This window comes from Macaca nemestrina, chromosome 7, assembly GCF_043159975.1.
Source record: "Macaca nemestrina isolate mMacNem1 chromosome 7, mMacNem.hap1, whole genome shotgun sequence".
Classification (NCBI taxonomy): Eukaryota; Metazoa; Chordata; class Mammalia; order Primates; family Cercopithecidae; genus Macaca; species Macaca nemestrina.
The window spans coordinates 138778542-138801118 of record NC_092131.1 but is presented as its reverse complement, the minus strand read 5'-3'; the positions used below and the strand labels follow the sequence as shown (position 1 = coordinate 138801118).

General features: G+C 48.7%; 1 protein-coding gene across 2 annotated transcripts in view; it reads right to left on the bottom strand.

Annotated features, from left to right (window-relative positions):
- Positions 1-1035: 1035 nt before the first annotated feature.
- LOC105488928 (carbonic anhydrase 12) overlaps positions 1036-22577 on the bottom strand; it is a 59797-nt gene continuing 38255 nt past the window's right edge. Inside the window, exons 5-11 of one of the 2 annotated variants that reach the window (XM_011753450.2) lie at positions 19664-19759; positions 18409-18472; positions 17977-18134; positions 16512-16638; positions 5575-5607; positions 4620-4704; positions 1036-3818 (exon numbers count right to left, since the gene is read on the bottom strand). In XM_011753450.2, the coding sequence (XP_011751752.2) occupies positions 3746-3818; positions 4620-4704; positions 5575-5607; positions 16512-16638; positions 17977-18134; positions 18409-18472; positions 19664-19759 (636 nt within the window). In that variant the 3' untranslated portion in view covers positions 1036-3745. The remainder of the gene's footprint in view (positions 3819-4619; positions 4705-5574; positions 5608-16511; positions 16639-17976; positions 18135-18408; positions 18473-19663; positions 19760-22577) is intronic. The other variant, XM_011753456.2, reaches the window with a different exon arrangement.

Below are 22577 nucleotides of genomic sequence, written 5' to 3'. Positions count from 1 at the left end.
TTGTGCTCTAGGTGGTTGATTTAGGGGGATTGAGATGAGGTAATGGCCAACCTAAAGAGGGCCTGAGTTCCCTCTGCCGACCTATGGCTCTCACTGCTACCCCTCCCTGATTATCCACCCAGTGGATGTGGAAGTCAGGGAGACGTATTCAGAGATGCTCACTGCCTGCTCCGGGAAGTGCTGTCCCTAGTGGGGTGGGAGCAAGTCCGAAGAGTGAGTGCTTCATGGGAACTCTGGCTTCCTGGCTGTCTTCATGCCTGTGCGTCGCCATGACACCTGGCAGGATGCCAGAGGGGGAGGGCCGAAGTGTCCTGTATTCTAGCAGAGTACAGACCATCAGAAATGTTTCAATTCCAAAGCCGGGCCAGGTGCTGTCACCTACTGGAGCCAAAGTACCCTTGAACAGTTCACCTCGCTCAGGCTTAGGGTGATTAGTGAAAATTGGATGCTTTTCTAAATAACTCAAACAATGATGGTCTCTATTTACAACCTTTACTAGACCGCCTCTTTTCGCCCCAATCAGAATGTGAAGTCTGGATTTAGACAAAAGATTATTTGGAGGGGGTGATAGTATCTTTTGCAAAAAGAATTCAAAATAAGGAAACCGGCAACCAAGAGGGGCTGCCCACCTGCTAGGTTTAATACTCTCAGGAGTAAAGAGACATAGGACCTGTTCCCTGTGTCATGTCCCCTTGGTTGGGAACATCTACCTCTTTTCCATCCATCTGTTCAAATCTGAATTATTTGTTCAAGGTGCAGCTCTGATCCCACCTCCTCCAGCGTCTTTCTTGGATTCCTCTAGGCTTCCCAGCACCATTAAGCAGTGTCATGACCTGCAGCCACACATGCCATAGGCCTCCATCCTCAGGAAAGTGATTGAGTCCACCGGCATACTTGCCTTTGAAACCAGGTTCTAAGACGTGGATGCGAGTGACATTATTATTCTGATTAGTTACCTATCCCCATAACGGGGAGCTACAGAGTGCTTTGCAAATAGTAATGCTTTAACCTCACCTCCAAGAAAACAGAACAGTCTGATGTGAAAAACATTTATAATTTCTTGTATTTATAGTGTGTATCTTCATTATAATCATTCTTACAATAAATACAGAAGTGCTAGACCATTATCACAGTGGCCTACGGGCTGAGGCACAGGAACTGAGGATTGTGCCTATGGGCTGAGGCACGGGAACTTGAGACCCCAGTGCTTCTCAAGGGCTGGCCAGGACGCTTTCAGAGAGGCTAGTGAAGAGGAGAGGAATGTAGGGTGAACTTGAAATGTGATTAATAGACTCAATGCAGCACACGCTAGAAACAGATACAGAGTTTTTGGTTTTTGTTAAAAACTTTTACCAGATGATACTACAGAAACAGAACAAAGAAAGAGATTCAAGATCCCACATGAGTGAGAATCTAGGGCCTTCCCCCATGGCCCTGGCCCCAGCCTGTGCCTTGTTTTTGCTATTTCCACCTAGGCATCTGCCATGCAGCAGAGTTAGGAGCGTGTGGGCGGCCGCTGAGCATCCTTCAGGGGCAGCTGGCGTCAGTGGAATGAGTGCGGATCTGAAGAAAGGTTTCCCAGTTCCAAAGCTGGACCCACAGGAATCCTGTGAGGATTTGCAGACATTGACAGTGTTGGTTCTTGGAGCATCTTTCTGCCTCCCTGGCTTTGTCTAGTCTCAGCCTGGGGGCTGCAAGCCAGGTCTGTGCTGAGCAGGAAGAGGAGAGGAGAAATGCCACTGTCTCGCACCTCCCAGTAAGTCTCCCTTTTCATGAACAGCCCTTATGCCAGGTACAATGGTCTCTCTGTTCTCTCACAAAACTCATCCACAAAAGATATACAGAGTCTTTTGACAGACAGTCCCACTGCTCTGGAGCCCTTTCTGTTAGTTTCTGATTGACAATTTTGAACCAAGGCCAAGAGACCCCCTAATTCATGTTGCTTCATCATGAGGGTTGTCCTTGTCATCTGATGATGCATGAGGCATGCTAATGGCACGGCCGGGATGCCACCCCAGGCTTCAAGGCTGTTAGAGGTCTTGAGTGCACACACACGTCTGAGCCTCCATTAGGTCACTTGAAACTTTGCCTAGCAAAACAGGCTCCCGAGACATAAGGCTTGCCATCATTACGAAAAGTTGTGATGGTACAGAAGAGAGAATTTTTTTTTTTTTTTTGAGAGAGTCTTGCTCTGTCACCCAGGCTGGAGTGCAGTGGCATGATCTTGGCCCACTGCAACCTCTGCTTCCTGGGTTCAAGCAATTCCAGAAGAGAGAATTCTTAGAGTCAGAGGGAGGAGTAGAAGGAAAAAGATATTTAAAAAGCTATGCTTCAAGGGGACATTGTGTGCTGTCAAAATGAGACTGTGAATCAGAAAGTTCTCGGGGAACTGCAAGGTGCTGTCAACTAGGGGTCAGTTACTTCTCAGTTATGGCACTGAGTCATCACCTGCGGGAGGAAAATGGAGGAGCTGCACCTGTCAGAAACTGTCTGTGTGACTCAGGGGGAAGAATATGGAGTATCTTAGTAGCGTTCCATTATTACTGGCCCCTGAATACCATGATGATGCCAACCCCTGCACAGATAACCTCCTGCTTTTATAGCTTGAAATATATTTGATCTAAACCATGATTTGACATCCACAGAGAGAGAGAGAGGAGTAGATAAGTCCCCATTCCAGGTTGGCAGTAGGGATCCTGCAGAAGTGGCTGAAATGAAATTTGGCCAAAAGAGATGACGTTCTACAGTCATTTTGTTTCTGCCTATTTCCTCCAGATTCAAAGGCAGATTGGGTCATCTCGGAACTCATGTCTCCTCCAGGACCCAGCAACAACAGATTTTCGAGGAATAGCCTTGTTATTTGTAAAATCTGTAGAGTGTAAAACATAACTGCCCCACTGACAGGAGGTTAGATTTGGACTTAGTATTGTATTGTTCTGTCCTTACATTGTGGCTTGATAAACAGAATGGGATTCCAATTCTGATTCCAAAGTGAGACTCTTCCAAGATCATCCATGTCTTCTCATTTTCTCCCTCCCTCTAGCTGCCTCTCCCTTCTCATCCCCACCAAGAAGTGGAACTTGAACCTGCCTTTCCCTAAGGTCTGTGCAGTGTCTGTGATCCCAAGGACAGGACTGTGAAAGTGTCCCTAATATATCACAATGTATAGCTCTTGTTTTCTTTTTCTCTCTACAACTTGATCCTTCCTGTCCCCATTCGTCCCCGAGTTGTAAGGTGCAGATTAAAGGTTTTGTCATAGCAGAAGGAAATCAGAGGGAGATGCCCCGTCTCCAGAGGAAAGAAGTTGAATTTCCCAAACAAAACCTAAGCAGAGAGTGCACATTCTTGTCTAAAAGCTTGGAAAAGCAGCAGGATTTCCAGGACACTTGAAAGCATGCTCTGGCAAAGCCCTGGATGAAAGCGTTTTCCAACCATTAATGGTCCACCAGCATGGCTTGGTTTGTGATCCCAGAATTCAGACCACTTCACAATCTCACACAGATACAGCGAGTGGCTTAGAGTTCCTGCTGCTTGGTCTGAGAGTGTATCCCATCCATAGATTGGATGGTGCTGGGGTGGCCATGGTCCCAAGGCAAGGAGGCACCCAGCAGAGGATCCCCTGAGGCCTGTCATGTTTGCTTGAGCTACAGAGAACACCTTGAGGTGTTGCAAGTGTCCAGTGAGCTGAAGTGTGTAGGGTCCAAAGTGAGGTCCTTCCTGGATGTGCCCAGGAGCTCCAGGGACCTCAAGCGTGGGCCTCAGTCTCCTCCTTGATGGCTGGCTTGTAAATGACTCCCTTGTTATCACCTTTCTTGATACTAGAACAAAAAGAACACATAAGTCTTGTTAGAGAGGAGAGCGAGCAAGCCAGAGAACAGACTGACTCAGGTAGGGAATGAGGCCGTTTTTAAAAGTTGGATTCCTCTCTTTGGGACCTTTCCCCAATTCTGTTGGTCTTGGGAGGGAATGTCACCAAATAAAGCTTTAACCAAAACAGGACGTGTTCGTTTTCCAACTGTTCTCTTCCACACCTAACAATACTAGACCTGTATTTTGAAAGAGGTCTCATTGTCACCCCCGCTCTCCAAACCCTGATTCCATAACAGGGTTCCCAGAAACCTTTTTATTTTTCATACCCCCAAAATAAATTAGGTTTTAGGAAAAGCCAAATGTGACAATAAAAACATGGGCAAAGGGCATGAAGAGTTAGTGTGAGTGGGAGATCAGGTTTTCCTTCATCTTCCTTTTTGGATTCATAGATGAAAACGTATATGTAAAGATCTTGATAAGAAGACAGCTTTGCTGCTTAGCTCTAGGCACAAGAGACTCATCTAGGCCCAAGTCAAGAGACTCATCCAAGGCTGTACAATAGCAGTAAGCAAGGCACACACGCTTCCAAATCTGAGCACAGTGGCCCTTGAACCCCTTGAAAGACCAGGGTCACGTGTGTATCTCATGCAAAGGAGGCCAGGGCATGGGTGCTTTGGGGACAGCACTCCTAGGGTAACTTTTGGTCCAGGTGACTGCGGCTCTTCATGCCACAAAGCTGCCTTCCCAGGCAGACTAATCATCATGGACACATGGCTGCCCATTCCCATTTTGGGCCCAAACCAGCTCACCTCTTCCTTCTGAAAAGCCAAATGGACACTGCCATCACAATACAGATGCCAAGAACGCCAGCCAGGGCCAGCGAGAGGATGATGCCTGGTGAAGAGGCAGAGGGCACACATTACACTCCTTCCTTCCCCTCCATCTTAGCTCATGGCCCCTGGGTGTGAAATCACGGCCCAGCTGCATAATCATCCACAAAAAGGAATAATTTCCCCATCCCTGTTCTCAGATTCTGGTCTTTGACTTAGTGGGACTGGCTAGAGTATTTTGAGGGGGCCATTTGCAAATTCTAATGGTTTTCCAGCAGGGGCTCAAATTTGCACAAGGGTCAGCTGAAGAGCTTGTTTAAAATGTAGGGTTGTTTTTTTTTTTTTTCTTAGCCCAACCCCCAGAGATTCAAATTCAATCTGTTTGGTGTAGGGCCCAGGAATCTGCATTTTACCAAATACTTGCAGCTGATACTAATGCACGTGGTCCAAGAACCACACTTTGATAAGCCCTGGGCTACACAAATAATACTCTGTCTTTGCCTGCTGGATTTAAGGCCCATTGGCTGTCTCTATCAGTTTTGCCCCCAAGTTCCATTGCACAGTCCTAAGCAGTCCCAGACGACCAGTAGTCCATTGCCAAGGTCATACGGCCTGTCAGCTGACCTCCACACTGGGCTCTGGCATGTTTTCAGCAACAGCCTCCCACCACGACCAAAAGAAAGTCTTAGATAGGTTCTTTGAATACACACATGCTGCAGAGTGATTGGATCTTTCATTAGAGGAACATTGATTAGCAGTTCATCTTTGAATCAGAGAGCGACTTGAGGGTAAGACCCATAGCAAGGAGAGGGCCAGGAGCCAGAGCAATAGTACAGAGAAGCAGAGGATGGGCTGGATCACAGACCCAGATCACACCAAGAATCACAGTGATCACCCAGCTGCAACATGCATGGCCGGCTGCCCAGCCACATACCCAGACTCAGTCCTGCCGCAGTATAGGCTTGCACTTAAAAGGGGAGAGGAAAAGACTGGAGGTTACTCTAGAGTCAAACCACACTGGATTTGAGCAATGTCTTGCGAGATGCTTGCTCTACCTTTTGTTTGGTTGGCAGTACGGGTCTTAGGCAGACACATCTCTAGGGGTGTTCACCCTTGGCTCAGGGATTACCTGATGAAGTAGAGGAAATTGCCTATCTAGGGAATTCATACTGCAATCCCTCCTTCCCATGCTTTTTTTTTTTTTTTTTTTTTTTTGAGATGGAGTCTCACTCTGCTGCCCAGGCTGGAGTGCAGTGGCACGATCTCGGCTCACTGCAACCTCCGCCTCCCAGGTTCAAGTAAATCTCTGCCTCAGTCTCCCGAGTAGCTGGGATTACACACACCCGCCACCACACCCGGCTAATTTTTGGATTTTCAGTAGAGACAGGGTTTCACCATCTTGGCTAGGCTGATCTTGAACTCCTGACCTCATTATCCACCTGCGTCAGCCTTCCAAAGTGCTGGGATTACAGGCATGAGCCACCGTGCCCGGCCCTGATGCTCCTTTATCACAGCAGTTTCCTGGCTAGGGCAAGACTTCACTTCAGGCTTTTTTTTTTTTTTTTGAGACAGAGTCTCGCTCTGTCACACATGCTGGAGTGCAGTGGCACAATCTTGGCTCACTGCAACCTCCACCTCCTGGGTTCAAGCAATCCTCATGCCTCCGCCTCCCAAGTAGCTGGGATTGCAGGCGTGCGTCACCACACTTGGCTAATTTTTGTATTTTTAGTAGAGATGGGGTTTTGCCATGTTGGCCAGGCTGGTCTCGAACTCCTGACCTCAAGTGATCCACCTGCCTCCGCCTCCCAAACTATGGGGATTACAGGTGTGAGCCACCACACCCAGCCAAGACTTCAGTTTTTAATACAACATGGCCAAAGAGGAAAGGTGAAGAAAGGTAGGGATCCAAGCCTGCTTGGGCAGGCACCTGTCCAAGTCCCTGGTACCTGCCTCTCTTTCTAGGCAAGGGATCCATCACCAGACTTCTCCCCCAGCCCATCCAGCTTGTGGTCATGGTTTGGTTCTATGTTTGCTTTGTCCCTCCTGGACAAACTCCTTCACCATACCAGCCCCACTTCTCTGCTCCATGGAACCAGGGAATTATGGCTTCAACCAGCAAGTTACTGTTGGGGATAAATAAGGTGAGAGAGAAGTCTCAGTGGGGCTGAACCTGTGCCCAGTTACCTAAGTCTCACAGTCGGCCTACTAGGTACCTCCTGGGGGGAAAATCACATAAGAATCCATTGTCTTGAGTGAGCAGAGGATCCCAGTCATGAAGTCTCCCCAGGAAACCCCCAATCTGTTTTTTCCAAGGTTCCCACAGCCGTTCCCCATTCTCCCAATCAGGTCCTCTATCTAAAGAAAGTGTAGATTTACACATACCCTGTCTGGTGGTTTTCTCATCTCAATGGAAACTTCTGGCATGTGTGTGTGTCTTGGAGAAAGAAGGGGTATTTGTTCTAACTCACATTGGGAGCCACAGTTGTACAGATGGTGGCCACCCAGCCTGACACAGAAGATCCTGTGCCCATAGAGCCCACAGTGGTGGCTAAGGCCCTGGGAGAGCCCTGGTCAAGTGTAAGATGCCAACAGGGGGCCAAGGACTCTCCCTTGGTGCCCTTGACACCCTGGGGAACCAGATCTGAGGCTGCAGCGTGAGGTTTTGCTTATGGCCCCTTCTCCTGTCCTACGGCCCAAGTCTAGCTGATTCCCCAGGAGCCATCAGCCGCGTGCTTTTCCTATTGCCTTTTTCTGCAATTTCACATTGAACCTGCAGAGCTTCCCTGGTCCAAGGCTGGGCCCTGGAGGTTCCTGATCTGGCTTCCCCAGGTGGCACCGGGCTCTGCACCCTCACAGAGGGTTAGCAGAGCAGGCAGGGAGAAGAGCTGTCCCCAAGGACAGGAAGGCCTATTCCCCCTGCTCTGCTGGCCACCACCAGGAGCTCATGACCTCCCAAGTGGCAGAGAGTGGCTCCACTGGCCAGACTCCCTGCCCCGGGCCTCTTCATGTAATCTGAACACAAGGACCAGCCTGTGGCTTGCGGGGGGTGCTCAGGACATGAGTCTCCACCTGGAGGGAGCTTCCAGTGTTTGCACAGCACAGGCTCTATTTCCTGCAGGGCCTGTGACCTCTGCACAGTGGAACTTGGCATTATGGCTGGTTGTTTCTTTGTAAAATGTAACCAGAGACCATGGTCCCTGGAATCTTAAAAAAACAAACATAACAAACCTAGCCGTGGTTTTTCTTCCCAACCCTTTGATGAAATACACTCTCGTTCTTTGTTCCTGAAGCTCCAGATGCTTGTGGTGCCAAACCAGTTCTCACCACCTGAAGACTATTACTAGGAAGCCTCGCCACCTGGCTGAGCCATCCAGGCTGGATGGTTTCTAAGGTCGTCTCTTTCACAGTCACCTCAAACATTCTGAGAGCCACACAGGCCCCAGACCACTGAGCAGCCCAGTCTGTGGCTGGCAGAAGTACCCTTCATGCCTGGTCTTGGGGAGCTGAGCAAAGTTATGGACAGCAAGGCCCCAGCAAGGGTGGGGCTTTTCTCAGGGCACATGCCCTGCATGGCGGCTTCTCGGGAGGGCGAGTCTGGCTTCCCCCAGTTATTATGCAGGGCTCCTGTTGCAGGCCCTGTAAGCAACAGCATAGTTTAACCCAGTGCTCTGACCCGGGATCCTTGCTCCTCGATGACCACCTGTCAAGGCCTAAATGGACTCTCCTTGGAAACAATGAAATGAGACCAAACAGGCATGAAGACAAAGAAAGCCCCAGAGCCTGGGACAGACACTTTTCAGGCAAGACTTTGATACAGCAAAAACGAAGCAGCTTGACTGAGCCAACATCATAAGCTGCTAAGGAAGAGGAATGCCGGCAAGGGTGTCGCCTGATAATTCCACCACCTCAGGAAGCCCAGGGCAGGAAGGTGTCGTTGGAACGCTGTCCCCGCCAATGGAGACAGCACCAACCATCATGGAGGTTCAGCTTTTTTGCAGAAATGGGCTTGATTCCCATTGGAGGCAGATGCCAAAACATCTGTTATCTGATGGGAGGGAGAAAGTGAGCGAGACTTTGAGGACACAGGGAGAACTGTCAGGGCAACCAGAGAACCAGAGCCTGAGAGCGAAGCCAAAGCCTGTTTCCCAGCAGAGCCTCGGCTGGGTGAGAGCCCAGCCTCTAGGATGCTGTAGAGAACAGGCATCAAAGATGGTACAGGGAGGGGCAGAACTAGAGAAATTCACTTTCAGGTTAAAGAAATGGTTTGTTTCTGAATAGGAAAGAAGGCAGGCAATTCCCATGGAAGAACAATGGGACAGACAGCAGAAATGGAGACACGCTGGGTCACAGAGGTGGCCTACAAGAGGCATCGAGTGACAGCCCGATAGAAGGAGCTCTCAGGCTGACTGGTAAGAAGGTGCACACTATGAAGACGTGGGAGAGCTGCCTGTTCACAAAGTGCTTGGATATGAGTCAGGGCGAGCAGAGAGACGGCAGTGTGACACACACGCGGAAACCACACAGATATAGAAAAGCTCGATGGTCACACGCCTTGCCCAGGAAGGTACAGATACCCAGAGAAGGTTGGTGAGCTGCTTGCCACAAGGGCCTTGCTACCTGTTCTGGCGGGCCCAGGAGCTGCGTCTTCCACTGGCATCTTGCTGGACCGAGGGATGCTGGTTAAGGGCTTTTGAGGTCTTCTGAAGCCTCAAGCATAAACACAGAAAAGTCCAGCAGGAGGAACAAGCACCTCACTTTCACATCTGGAGGTTCCTGGAACAACAGTCTAGTATTTTCTAGCTCTATTTACAATTCTGTTTGACTGTAATAATCAATCATCCTTTTCAAATATTAAAGTACGCACTGTTTACATAGATGGCATGTTATGTAGTGATATCCTTAGCCGTCTCCAGCCTTGTAAAAGAGGTCAGAAGAGTTTAGATTTGTCAGGGGTTTAATAGCTTAAATATACAAAATCTGTTTTAGACAGGTAAAAACTCCCATTATTACACTTTAAAAATCATAGAGTCAAGAAACTGCAATGCCAGTGCTATTTTCACATGATGCTTTGCTAAGACAAGCAAGAAGCCCTCACCACAGAGTGAAGCCATCTTCAGAGGACACATTTAACTGGGGAGTTTTCCTTATGAACACTATGCAATCCAAAAAAGAATTTCTACAAAGAAATCTGCCAACAAGGCCGGGCGCGGTGGCTCAAGCCTGTAATCCCAGCACTTTGGGAGGCCGAGACGGGTGGATCACGAGGTCAGGAGATCGAGACCATCATGGCTAACATGGTGAAACCCCATCTCTACTAAAAAATACAAAAAACTAGCCGGGCAAGGTGGCGGGCGCCTGTAGTCCCAGCTACTCGGGAGGCTGAGGCAGGAGAATGGCGTAAACCCGGGAGGCGGAGCTTGCAGTGAGCTGAGATCCGGCCACTGCACTCCAACCTGGGCGAGAGAGCAAGACTCCGTCTCAAAAGAAAAAAAAAAAAAGAAAGAAAGAAAGAAAGAAATCTGCCAACAAGATAGTACCGGAATACATGGGGGAACTGGTTTTATACAACCATGGCTTTGCCTGTAGATTGCAGGAATGCAGGCCCTGCAGATAGCACATTGATCTGAAGGGCCTAAATCCCAGAGCCTCAGGGGCAGGTTACAATGCTGGCACTGGGTGCTTGGCACTCTAAGCTGCCTTCACTGTCCCTGCTGAAGGAATGGGTGGCAGGACGGGGGCCTTTGATCCCTATCAAGCCAGAGCAGAGAAGGTACAACAGCATCTCTAGGCAACTTCCTCCCAGACCTTCAAAACTGACAGCTAAGTTCTGATCTTTAATTTTTCTTAAACAAATGGGTTGATTTTTAACACTGTTAACAAATGGAGACCATAGGAAAATAAGACAACAAAACTAAAAGGCGACAACTGGCCAGGCTCATGTGTCAATCATTCTGCAGAGAAGACACTGGCGAGGGGAGGGAACTGGAGATGGGTCAGGGACGTTCTTTCAACAAGTTTATAATGAGCGCCAGGCACCATGCCAGGCATAAAAATGAGTAACACGTCAATCATCCCTGGCCTTAAGGAGCTTGTAGTATGAGTATAATATATACATATTGTTATTTTTCTGTTTGTCTTCGCTGTGTGGTAATAATTACTCTATGGTGTGTCAAGTAACATCACAGTGATGGAGAAGTGGTTCTGGCTGCACTGAGGGAGATTAAGTCACCTTTGGGGGAATGGAGAGGACTTCCAGGAGGACATGATTACAGTTGGGTCCTGAAAGAATTTTCCAGGTGGAGGAGGGAGGGGGCATCTCAGACATCAAGTGTGTGTGCTTGAAAGCATCTGCCCTATAGTTTTGGGGGCTGAGGCCAAGAGAGCAGGGATGGGGCTGTGGGGAGATGATGTGGAAGGACCAGCTAGGGCCCCGTCACCAAGGGTGGGTCCAGCCTTCTGCCCGGCCCCTTTCCCCATTGTCTTTCCTGAACATAGTCTGCCCTGTGCCACGGGCTGTGTTTACCAGCAAGATGACACCCACCATGGGGTTTTCTGTGCCCCATAGCGCATAACTCGGGCTGTGCTCAGGAAACATGTGGTATGTTAAAGGGACTAGTACCTCACTTCTTAGCACCTTGGACCAATGCTCCTGACTGCCCTGACCCAGGCCAGCAATCAAAGGTGGAAACGATGCTGGCTAATCATTTGGATCCTTTGGGAGAATCGATGACATTCTTCCAGCTAATAGCTTTTATTTATAAATAGAAACTTTAAGAAATACAAGGTCAATAATGACAACACATGCATTCTAGCCTCAAAAAATTAGATAATTAGCCATCTTAGCCATGTACGATTTCTTTCTCCCTCCTTTTAAGGTTCCATAAAACTGCCCAGGTCTATGCTTAAGCAGATCCTAATTGCACGACTATAGATTTGCCCTTGCAGTTGACCACCTGGCACCCTCGTCTGAGTGTGCCTCAGCTGGCTCTGGTGGGTGACATGCAGTTGCTCAGAGCAAGCCCACTAATGATGTGATTATAGAAACTTCTTGGCTTCCTTTCGTCCCTCAAGTTTCCATGGCCCTGACGCGTTGAACACAGGGCTAGATGGTGTTAGCATTTCTGTCTGATGGGCTCTTGCTTTATTACCCAGCATCTGGGCCCAGTGTTGGTGCCACTGGCTAGGAGGAGGTGAACTCAAAGGAACCAAGAACTAGGCCAAAGCCCTAAGCCTGAGGCCCTGTGATGTCCACCTGCCTCTGCCATCTTTCCCCTTCTCCGCTAAGAGCACCCGACTTGAAACCCGAACTGACCCCAGGACGTGTCCCCTCCCAGGGGCCCACCTTGAGGACAACACGTCTTGCTTTCTCCTTCAGCTCAAATCTTCCATCTGTTACTTGGAAGAGGCCCTTTTTTTTTTTTTTTTTGAGATGGAGTCTCGCTGTGTCGCCCAGGCTGGAGCGCAGTGGTTCGATCTCGGCTCACTGCAAGCTCTGCCTTCAAGGTTCAAGTGATTCTGCTGCCTCAGTTTCCACAGTAGATGTGACAGGCAGGCACTACCACGCCTGGCTGATTTTTTTTGTACTTTTCTTTTTTCTTTTTTTTTTTTTTTAGTAGAGATGGGGTTTCACCATGTTGGCCAGGCTGGTCTTGAACTCCCGACCTCAGGTGATCCACCTGCCTTGGCCTCCCAAAGTGCTGGGATTACAGGCATGAACCACCACACCTGGCCACTGGAAGAGGCACTTTTTAAGAATGGAAAAAAGTGCCTGGCATGACTTTCACTTTCCCATACAGAGTGGATGTTTTAACTAAAGACAACAAGAAACATAGCATACAAAAGAGAAAAACTCATACAAAAGGGAGAGAGAAAAAGAATGAAGGGGGGATCCTGAAGAAGTTGCTACTTCAGAGGCATCTGTGCCCAGATAAAGGATTTGTACACTCCTAAGGGTGCACTGTTCTCTCTCATGCCACGTCTCTTGGTCTTACCCAATCATGTGAAAAGAATCTATACTTGAATTCTAAAGGAAGATGGGGAACAAGGTCTCTCTTGGGTTGGTTTGTTCTGCCTCAGTAACTTCAGCCTTCCTGTTTCAGGGATAACCATCATCACACTGAAATGCTCATGCCATAAAAGAATGAAGACCAGGGCATGTGATATAAAACTGTAGACTCCTATGACATGAGCAAAAACAATGAGTTCTGGGCCACAGAAACCCTGAGGCAGTGGTTTTCCATCAGGGGAAACCTTGCCCCTCCTCCCCGCACAGAGTTGGCAATGTCTGGAAACACTTGTGGCTGTTACAACTGGGCAGGTGCAGCTGGCATCTACTGGGTAGAGACCAATGGTACTGCCAATGCTACAACACACAGGACACCCCCCACGTAAGAATTATCCTGCCCAAGTTGTCAATAGTGCCAAGGTTGAGAAGCTCTGACCCCAGGCTAAGGTATAACTGGACCATAAACCTCTTAAGACAGAAACCAGGTCCTGTACCCCTTTTCTAAGCACAGTCAAGGAAAATAGCCGGGTTAAGTTAAATGATTCAGTCCCAATTGTCCCAACCTGGCTAAACTTCAAATCTTTCCCCAAAGTCCATGTAATTTCTCTCATAGGGAATTGTTTTCATTTTTACATTTTAATTATTTAAGAGGCAGGGTCTCACTGTGTCACCCAAGCTGGAGTGCAGTGGTGTGATCGTGGCTCACTGCAGCCGCAAACTCTTGGGCTAATGCGATCCTCCCGCCTCAGCCTCCCAAAGTGCTGGGATTACAAGCATGAGCCACCACACCCGGCCATCCTAGACGGCCATCCTGACGCCTAGAGTTTTTAAGCGTCAGTTTTCTCCTGGCAGAATTTTCTGACTCTATAGTTGTTATCTTCCAGAGAAAGCCCTGAGTAAGCCAGACCCTATTTACAAACATGCCTCAGTGGATGAGGCTACAATTTGAGTCCAAACTGCTCATGGTTCACACGGACAAAGTCTCACACCATAAACCTGAAACATCATGTTACGGTCTGAGGCCCGCTCCGAGCTGGGTGAGAGGGGCCTCGGGAATGCAGCCCCCTGGGCAGATGAGGTTCGGGCCTCCACCCCTGTGGGGCTGCCTCCTCATTTCTCCTTGGAAAGCAGCCCTACTTGCTGCCTGTGCCTTTGGGAAGCGAGAGGGAGGGGAGAATTCTGGCCAAGCTTCTATAATCAGCCTCTAAATGGACAGGTTTTCCTTGGACTGCCACAGAGTCTCACTCAGAGGAGAAAGCTGGTCCCAGCCTGAGCCTGTGGAAGCACCAGCTCTGGGCAAGCCATGCAGGAAAAGCAGGGGCAACGCTGCATTTGGGCTTTGATCTTGATGTCCTAAGCTGGGAGCTGGTCTCCAGACTTCTTCTTAGAGGCCCCTCAAGCTCCCCCATCCAGACTGGGAGAATCTACTGAAGCGCTTGGCTACAAACCTGCCCGAACTGTCCCACTACCAGCAGCTGCTTAGACACAAGCTGGTCTAAGAAGATGGCTAATTATCCCCAGTGCCACAGTCCATCATTACAAGTGGGGGTTACTTTTGGATGTCAGAGTCAAGTTCCTGCCCGGTTTCTTCCGATCCTCTGTAACTGCCCTCAAACACTGTCCCTGCAATGTAAAGTCAGGATGGGCAGTTGTTAGTGTCCACTTAACCATCACAACATATTAGCACCGAAAGGACATTAGATCACCTAATCCAACCTGGCTTGCTTTTTTTTTTTTTTTTTTTTTTTTTTTTTGAGATGGAGTCTCACTCTGTCACCCAGGCTGGAGTACAGTGGCATGATCTTGGCTCACTGCAACCTCCACCTCCCGGTTTCAAGCGAGTCTCCTGCCTCAGCCTCCTGAGTCGCTGGGATTGCCTGGCAACTTATGGCTGAGGAAACCAAGGCCAAAGAAGGGACATGATTTGTCCACAGCATGCAGCCAGGAGGAAACAAAGCCAGACCTTGAACCTAGGCCTCCTGACTATAAGGAGAGTTTGCGTTCCCCCTTCCCTGGGTGTGCATAGCTGAGCTCAGAGAACAGAACCAGCAATGGGGTCCTGGGATCACAAGCAAAATTCTACCTGATCTATGTGGGCAAAGTTCCTAATCTCCTGGCAGAGTTTTTATGTTTTTGGTTTTAAGAGTTGAAGTAGTTCCATTTCACCCTTGGATACTACATTCTCCACTCAGAAGAATGAGAAAAGATAGCGTTGTATCCAGAACAGATACACAGGGATAATTCCATGCACTCAGTTCATTTCATAGAAAGGAAACTGTTAGTTATCATGACATGGATTCTGAATTTTCAGGAAGGCCATTGTTCACAGATTCTGTTTTCCAACCGAGAAACTGAGGTAAGAGGGAAATGATCTTAACTAGTGGTACCTGGAGAGGAGGAAACACAAAAAACAGATTCTTGGGCAGTTCTTCATGAAAAAACAGAGAATGACATAATCCTGACCGTAAGGATGGGTCAGTTTCTCAAGCTTCCTGGAAAGGGCTTCCAAATACAGTCTCCATATGTTCAACTAAGTTTAGGAGGTGATAGTTATAACCTCATATAATAAGAAAGGAACCCCAAAAAAAGTGCACCAGTGAGACGAAGAGAGCAGATTCTAACAAGTGTGTTAACAGGTTATCTTTTTTTTTTTTTTTTGGGACGGAGTCTCACTCTGTTGCTCAGGCTGTAATGCAGTGGTGTGATCTCGGCTTACTGCAACCTCCGCCTCCTGGGTTCAAGCGATTCTCCTGCCTCAGCCTCCCGAGTAGCTGGGATTACAGGCACCCGCCACCACGCCCGGCTAATTTTTGTATTTTTAGTAGAGACGGGGTTTCACCATGTTGGTCAGGCTGGACTTGAACTCCTGACCTCAGGTGATCCGCTTGCCTTGGCCTCCTAAAGTGCTGGGATTGCAGGTGTGAACGGGTTATCTTTAAATATGAACACCTGGCCCTGCTTGGGCCACACGTGATGCTGGGGATGAAGTGGAACTGCACAGACCAGCCATGAAGATTCCCAAGTTGGGAACCAGTTGAGAATCTACAGTAAGAAAGTGAGCCTGAAAGTGAACTCAGAGATCTGACGAGAGTGCTCCCTCGCCCCTTTCCCCTGACGCCCAGTTTCCAGCAGTGTTGATGTAGGCAGTGAGCAAGGAAAAAGGTTAACGTCCTACTGGGGAGTTATTGGTTACAGCTGTAAAAGGGAGACCTGAGCCCTAGTAGCATTAGGAAGAAACCAAGCTATTAAGCTTTGTTCAATTGGGAACTTATGTGCTTGTGCTTATGCAAGCTCCAAGGAGGTCAGACAAAAATGCAGTGCACAAGGGTGCTTCCTTGTCTAACGGGCCCTGCTACATTAGTCATGGATGTGGGTTACACCCACTGTTTTACCTCTAACATAGGAACATTCCTGCTCATTCGGTGGTGGTGTGCGAATCACCCGGCCAGGCCTAAGATAGGCTGGCTGCAGCCTTTGATGCCAAGAAAGCCTAGGGAGGGAAGTTAGAAGTCTGATCTCATGGAAAGGGTCCTATCCTGTGTCTTAGGAGAAGGGATCATTGTCTGGAACAGAGAAGTCCCCAAGGAATTCTCTCTTCCCCATCTGTGCAAGACTCCCAGGCTTAAAGAGGGCTCTGGTCCATCTGCCTGGGGGCCACGGCTTTTTGCTTCTCTGCAAAGACTCAGTGAAGGGGGACCCCAGTGAGCCCCGCACCTAGTCTCACAAGGCACCTGGCTCCCGTGGCAGCCAGGAGCTCTCAGCCAACTTCTTGAGGGCATCAGTGCCAGAGCTGAATTCACACAGAAGAGTCCAATGTCTTGGCACCACACTCCCACACCCCCTCCCCCAGCACTACCTCTCCTCACCTTGGGAGAAGGAGGTGTATACCAGCCTCTCATCGAACTTCTGGACCTGCCGGAAATTGTTGATCATTTCTCTGGGGGAAGGGTCGTCCATGTGTGTGCAGTACAGGGCTGTCTCCAAAGCCAGCAGCTGAGGGCAAGAGCAGAAATAGCCCGCAGGCAGAATGACCTCCTCGCCTGACCCCCTGGGAAGAGGCTAGCTCTCACCTCTTGCACCTGGAAGAAGCCTCGGGAACCAGCTTCTGTGGGGCTGGGTGGGAGATATTAGAAAGCAGCGGGAAAGCCGGACAACTGCTTCCCTCCACAGTAGGTGACTGGGAGCTGCGCGGCGCTGGGTTTGCCTTCCCAGCACCCGAGACTCCAGGGAAGGGCAGTGCTGTTAGTTCCCAGTTATACCCGGAATCTGCCCTGCATGGAGGGAAACCCGGGGTGATGGAGTGCTCCTTAGCCTCCCACGGAGACTGCGTTCCTCTCATGAACTTAAATTAGAGCCCAGCTCTCAACCAGAGGGTCGCAGGGCTTGTTCTGATGGTCACATCAGAAGGAATAAAGGAAGGAGGTAAGCGTTTCAGAGGTCATCTGACTACAGGTTCCATGGCATTTTCATGCACCTGCATAGATTACATAACCCGTTCCCAAGGCAGTTTCTGGGGTAGGATGTTGCTGCTTCCCCACATGTTTCATCCATCTCTTGGTTCATCACGTCCCCATTCCTGTCCACCCACCTGCTGCCATTTACCAGGTGAGTCAGAGCAGAAGCTGATTGTAAAGGAAAGAAGCAGCTGTGAGGCTGCCTTGGCCGCATGAAGCTGGGGTGGGGCTGTGAGCCAGGATGCAGTGCTGGCCCCAGCCCCGTCTCCTGGGGAGCCATTTTTCTTCTCATGAATTTAGGTTGTGGAGTACAGGTACGAGCAGTGACATGGAACTCAGATGACCTAACTTTGGGGCTCAGCTTTGTCACTAACCCGCAGGTCATCCCACAAACTTCTACTCTTCTCTCCCATCTCCTATCAAATAAGAAGCTTTAGCGACGATGGCTAAGGATTTTGTTCCCCAGTTTGCATTAGACCTTGAGCTTCTTGGGGGGCAGGGACCCTCACTTAGTCATTGCTGCAATCCCATTTGTTAAATGATTTCATCTGATCCTGTCTTTATTCTACCCTGTAAAGGAACCAGACTCTCTCCTGCCTGGGAAGAGAATGCCACCTCAGCCACTGAGGATATATTAGCAAATGCAGCTTTATAGCTCTTTTTTTAAAAAGAATTAGGAGACATGTATTCATTTGCCTAGCCTGACTTCTTTTGAATCTCAGCCTGGAATTTCGGCAGTGCTTTCAGACAACTGTGATATTTGGAGAGGTTTTGAAGAGCTGCCAATGAAACTAAATCAAGTCGTTGATTATGATATAGGGGATGATGGGGACTGAGGTGCCGTGTGGACTCTGGCTGAGTTTGGCACGACAGTTACCTGCTCCTGGGAAATCTGCACGGGGTTTCGGAAAACTGTCCAGAGCACAGTAGGGTTGCAAGGGGGCGTGGTCAGGGACCCCCGGTAGCGGTAATATTCAGCCGTCCTCTCCGGAAGCAGCTCTTCAATGTTGAATCCCGGAATGAATGCTTCCTGACCTAGAGAGACACGTTGCAGAGGTGATGCTGTCAGTCTCCCTCCCTAGGGCACAAGTGCAGCTGAACAGGGTGACTGAGCCTAGAAACATGAACTAGCCCCTTTCAGGGTCATCTAACCCCAGGACCTGGTTGCAACATCGTTCAACAACTTGCTCCTCTTAACCTGGTGAACACAGACAACTCCTGCCCCTTGCATTTGTTTTTCTTAAAGTCACCCAGGGCTGACTACCTCCTTCTCCAGCAGAGAGTGAATATACACGCAAGGACCCCTCACCTTTGTACTTTACATGTTGAAGGTGACTGAAGATCTTGTCGTAGGACGGATTGAAGGGGCCCATCTGGAACAGAGACAGGGCAGGTTACACTGGGACAGAACAGGACAGGCTGAGCCGGGATTGATGGGCAAGGCTGTGGGTATGTTGCCACCACTGCCTGAAGGATCCACTTTACTGGACAATTAGGATGGATCACTAGGCTCTTGGGAGTTAGTGTAATGGTCCTGCCTTCTTGCATCTCAGGATGTCCTGTTTTCAGCTTAAGGCATTGGGCTTGAATGTCCTGGGATATGGGGTACAGTATGTGCTCTTGATGATCCAGAGGTGAGCCTGAAGTCTGTGACTAACATCCATGTCACCCAGAACTTAAGGAGCTCTGAGTTCACAAAAGCCACGTCAGACCAATGAGCATGTTGGGAAATGAGGTACATGCTGCCTCATTCGGACATAAAACATGCAAGTCAATCAGAAGACATTCCTGTTTCTTGGGATAAACAAAGAATTCATTCCAGGGTCCATATAGAGCAGGGGTCCCCAACCGCCAGGCTGTGGACCGGTACCAGTCTGCGGCCTGTTAGGAACCGGGCCGCACAGTAGGAGGTGAGCAGCGGGCAAGCAAGCATTATAGCCTGAGCTCCGCCCCCTGTCAAATCAGCAGAGGCCTCCCATTCTCATAGGAGCACAAACTCTACTGTGAACTGCGCACGCAAGGGATCTAGGCTGTGTGTTCCTTGTGGAATCTAACTAATGCTTGATGATCTGAGGTGGAACAGTTTCATCCCAAAACCATCTCCCTCCCTGCTCCCTGGTCCGTGGAAAAAATGTCTTCTATGAAACTGGTCCCTGGTGCCAAAAAGATTGGGGACTGCTGATCTAGAGGATGGAGCTTGGATAGCAGGAGTTGTATCAAGAGTTCAGGCATCTGATGGGTCAGATGGAGTATCATGACCCTTTTCCAGCACCGGTGCTCCCCAACCGGGCAATTCCATGCCTTATGCAACAGAGCTAGACGTTGGGGCCCGTGTTTCCAATGGACCAAAGAACATTCCCCATTTCTGCTGCCCAGGCACAGAAGGTGCTGCCTCCAGGCCAAGAGAAAAGGTGCACTACAGGAGGATACCCCCTGCTCTGGAGTTGACACAGAGCCGATACAGGAACAGCTGATTGTCAACAGGTATGCATGGAACAAAAGGTGGAATCCCAGTCTCATCCCTGCTTCAAATTTCACCTGAGAACTTTTTAAATAGCTCTTACCTCAATGAGAACAGCTAGGACAGCGAGGCCTTCTGACTTGTTGCTAGCAGTGCTGGCGTCAGGATAAAGGTCTGAGTTATAATGGACAATGTGCAGCTGCAGTAGGGGAGAAGCCACCCATTAGGGGATAAGTGACTCATGGGAGCCTGTCGCTTCTGCAGAAGACTTGAATCCAGCTGTGAGGACAGAACCCCAGCCCCCACAGCCCCCCAGACTAGGTTAGGTATCTCAGACCCTCCCCTTATTTTGCCAAGGATAAGGACATGTGCCCAAGGTGGTCAGGGTACGGCTTGTTTTGATACATTTTAGAGACATAATACATCAATCAATACGTGCAAGATACACTGGTTTGCCGGGCGCGGTGGCTCACGCCTGTAATCCCAGCACTTTGGGATGCCGAGACGGGTGGATCACGAGGTCAGGAGATCGAGACCATCCTAGCTAACATGGTGAAACCCCACTTGGGAGGCTGAGGCAGGAGAATGGCGTGAACCCAGGAGGCGGAGCTTGCAGTGAGCCGAGATCATGCCACTGCCCTCCAGCCTGGGCGACAGAGCGAGACTCCGTCTCAAAAAAAAAAAAAAAAAGATACACTGGTTTGATCTAGAAGGGCAGGACAACTCAAAATGGCGGCTTCCGGGACACAGGTAGATTTAACTTCTTTCTGACTGGCAATCAGCTGAGAGTTATCAATAGAAAGGAATGTCTGGGTTCCAGTAAGGGGTTGTAGAGAACAAGATTTTATCATGCAGATGAAGCCTCCACGTAGCAGGCTTCAGAGAGAATAGACTGTAAATATTTCTGATCGGACCTAAGGTCTGTGTTGATGTTAATGAAGGTGGGCTTTTCCTGAATTAAAAGGGAGGAGGGTATAATGGGTCATGTCCAACTCCCTCTTCCCAGCATGGCCTGAACTAGTTTTCATGTTAACTTTGGAATGCCGTTGGCCAAGAGGAGGGGTCCATTCAGATGGCAGGGAGGTGGGGTGGGGGGCTTAGAATTTATTTTTGGTTTATACAACCCACGCATTTTTGTTGGTTTTTTGTCCTTGAGACTATGACATATGGAGATTTTATCTCTATTTCTTTTCTCTTTTCATTCATCCTTTTCCATCTCATGTGTTTATAAATATAATTCAACATATATTATTGAATACAGCTTAATTCCCCCATTTTGAACTTTAAGTGGCTCCTTCTAATTTAAAAAAATTATGTATCAAATTATTTCTTCTTTTAAGTGGTCCTCTATTAAGGATTTCTTAAGAGCTCCTGCTTCACCATCTTCCCCTCAAAGGACTTAGTCTGCCACACTGCCCACACCATCTCAGCCTGGCATCACTTTGAGAAACAGAGCTGAATTCTATATGATTAAAACCTCTGAGGTCCTAAGTCCCTATTTCCTTTTACAGCTGACCTTTCAGCTTGTGGTTTGTCTGTACTTTCCTTACTGTGTTCAGAGGAAGTGAAGACTAATCCAAGCATAAAGGAGCTCCCTGTTGAGGAGATTAAGATAGAAAGAATCTCTTTCTTTTTTTTTTTTTTTTTTTTTTTTTTGAGTTGGAGTTTCGCTCTTGTTGCCCAGGCTGGAGTGCAATGGCATGATCTCAACTCACCGCAACCTCCGCCTCCCAGGTTCAAGCGATTCTCCTGACTCAGCCTCCCGAGTAGCTAGGATTACAGGCATGTGCCACCAAGCCTGGCTAATTTTGCATTTTTAGTAGAGATAGGGTTTCACCATGTTGGTCAGGCTGGTCTCGAACTCCCAATCTCAGGTGATTCACCCGCCTTAGCCTCCAAAAGTGCTGGGATTATAGGCGTGAGCCACCGTGCCCTGCCAGAATCTTCTTCTATGGACTCCATCCAAAAGAACCACTACACTTTCAAGGTCCTTCCTTAGAGGACCCACCTGAGGGACACCTTGATGTCTTTTCTCTAGTATTGGCATTTATGGTTCATCTTAACCAGACCCTTGGTCTGATGATGTGACTTAAGAGCAGAAAATACAAGAAGTAGAAATATTTTTAGGCTGCGAGCAGTGCCTCACGCCTGTAATCCCAGCACTCTGGGAGGCCGAGGCGGGTGAATCAAGAGGTCAGAAGATCGAGACCATTCTGGCGAACACAGTGAAACCCCGTCTCTACTAAAAAATACAAAAAATTAGGTGGGCGTGGTGGCAGGCACCTGTACTCCCAGCTACTCGGGAGGCTGAGGCAGGAGAATGACATCAACCAAGGAGGTGGAGCTTGCAGTGAGCCAAGATCGCGCCACTGCACTCCAGCCTGGGCCACAGAGCGAGACTCCATCTCAAAAAAAAAAAAAAAGGAAATATTTTTAAATACATAAACCCTGCCAATCTACACCCTAACCTCCTTTGTGAAAGGAAAATAAATCTCGAGACCCCCAAATCACTAAGCCAAAGGGAAAAGTCAAGCTGGGAGCTGCATCAGGCAAACCTGCCTCTCATTCTATTCCTAAATAAGATGGCTACAAAGATAAAAAAAGCTACACATCTCACATTTTGCCCACTAGGAAATTCACTGTGGGCCGCAAGGTCTTTACCCGAAAGCAGTTCTGTTGAATTTCACCCTGACAGTGTCAATGGGTAACTTATCTTCACGGATTCAGGACAAAGGACAGAACTCAAAGTCATCCCTCTGCTCACCTGAGACAAATGCATATCTAATTGCTTCCTCTGCCCATGTCTATTTCATCTTGTAAGAATGCAGATTCGCTGAGCTACATGAATGCACAAGTGACTATTCCTCTACCCCGTCTCACATGTGAATGGCCGATCAAAAACTCAGAAGACTGCGACCTCTTGCCTTTTACCTCCCCACACCTTTTAAACATTTCTCCCTCTTTCCCCAGTATCTGCCCTTTCCCCTTTAAATATTGAAGCCCTCAAGATCATCTTT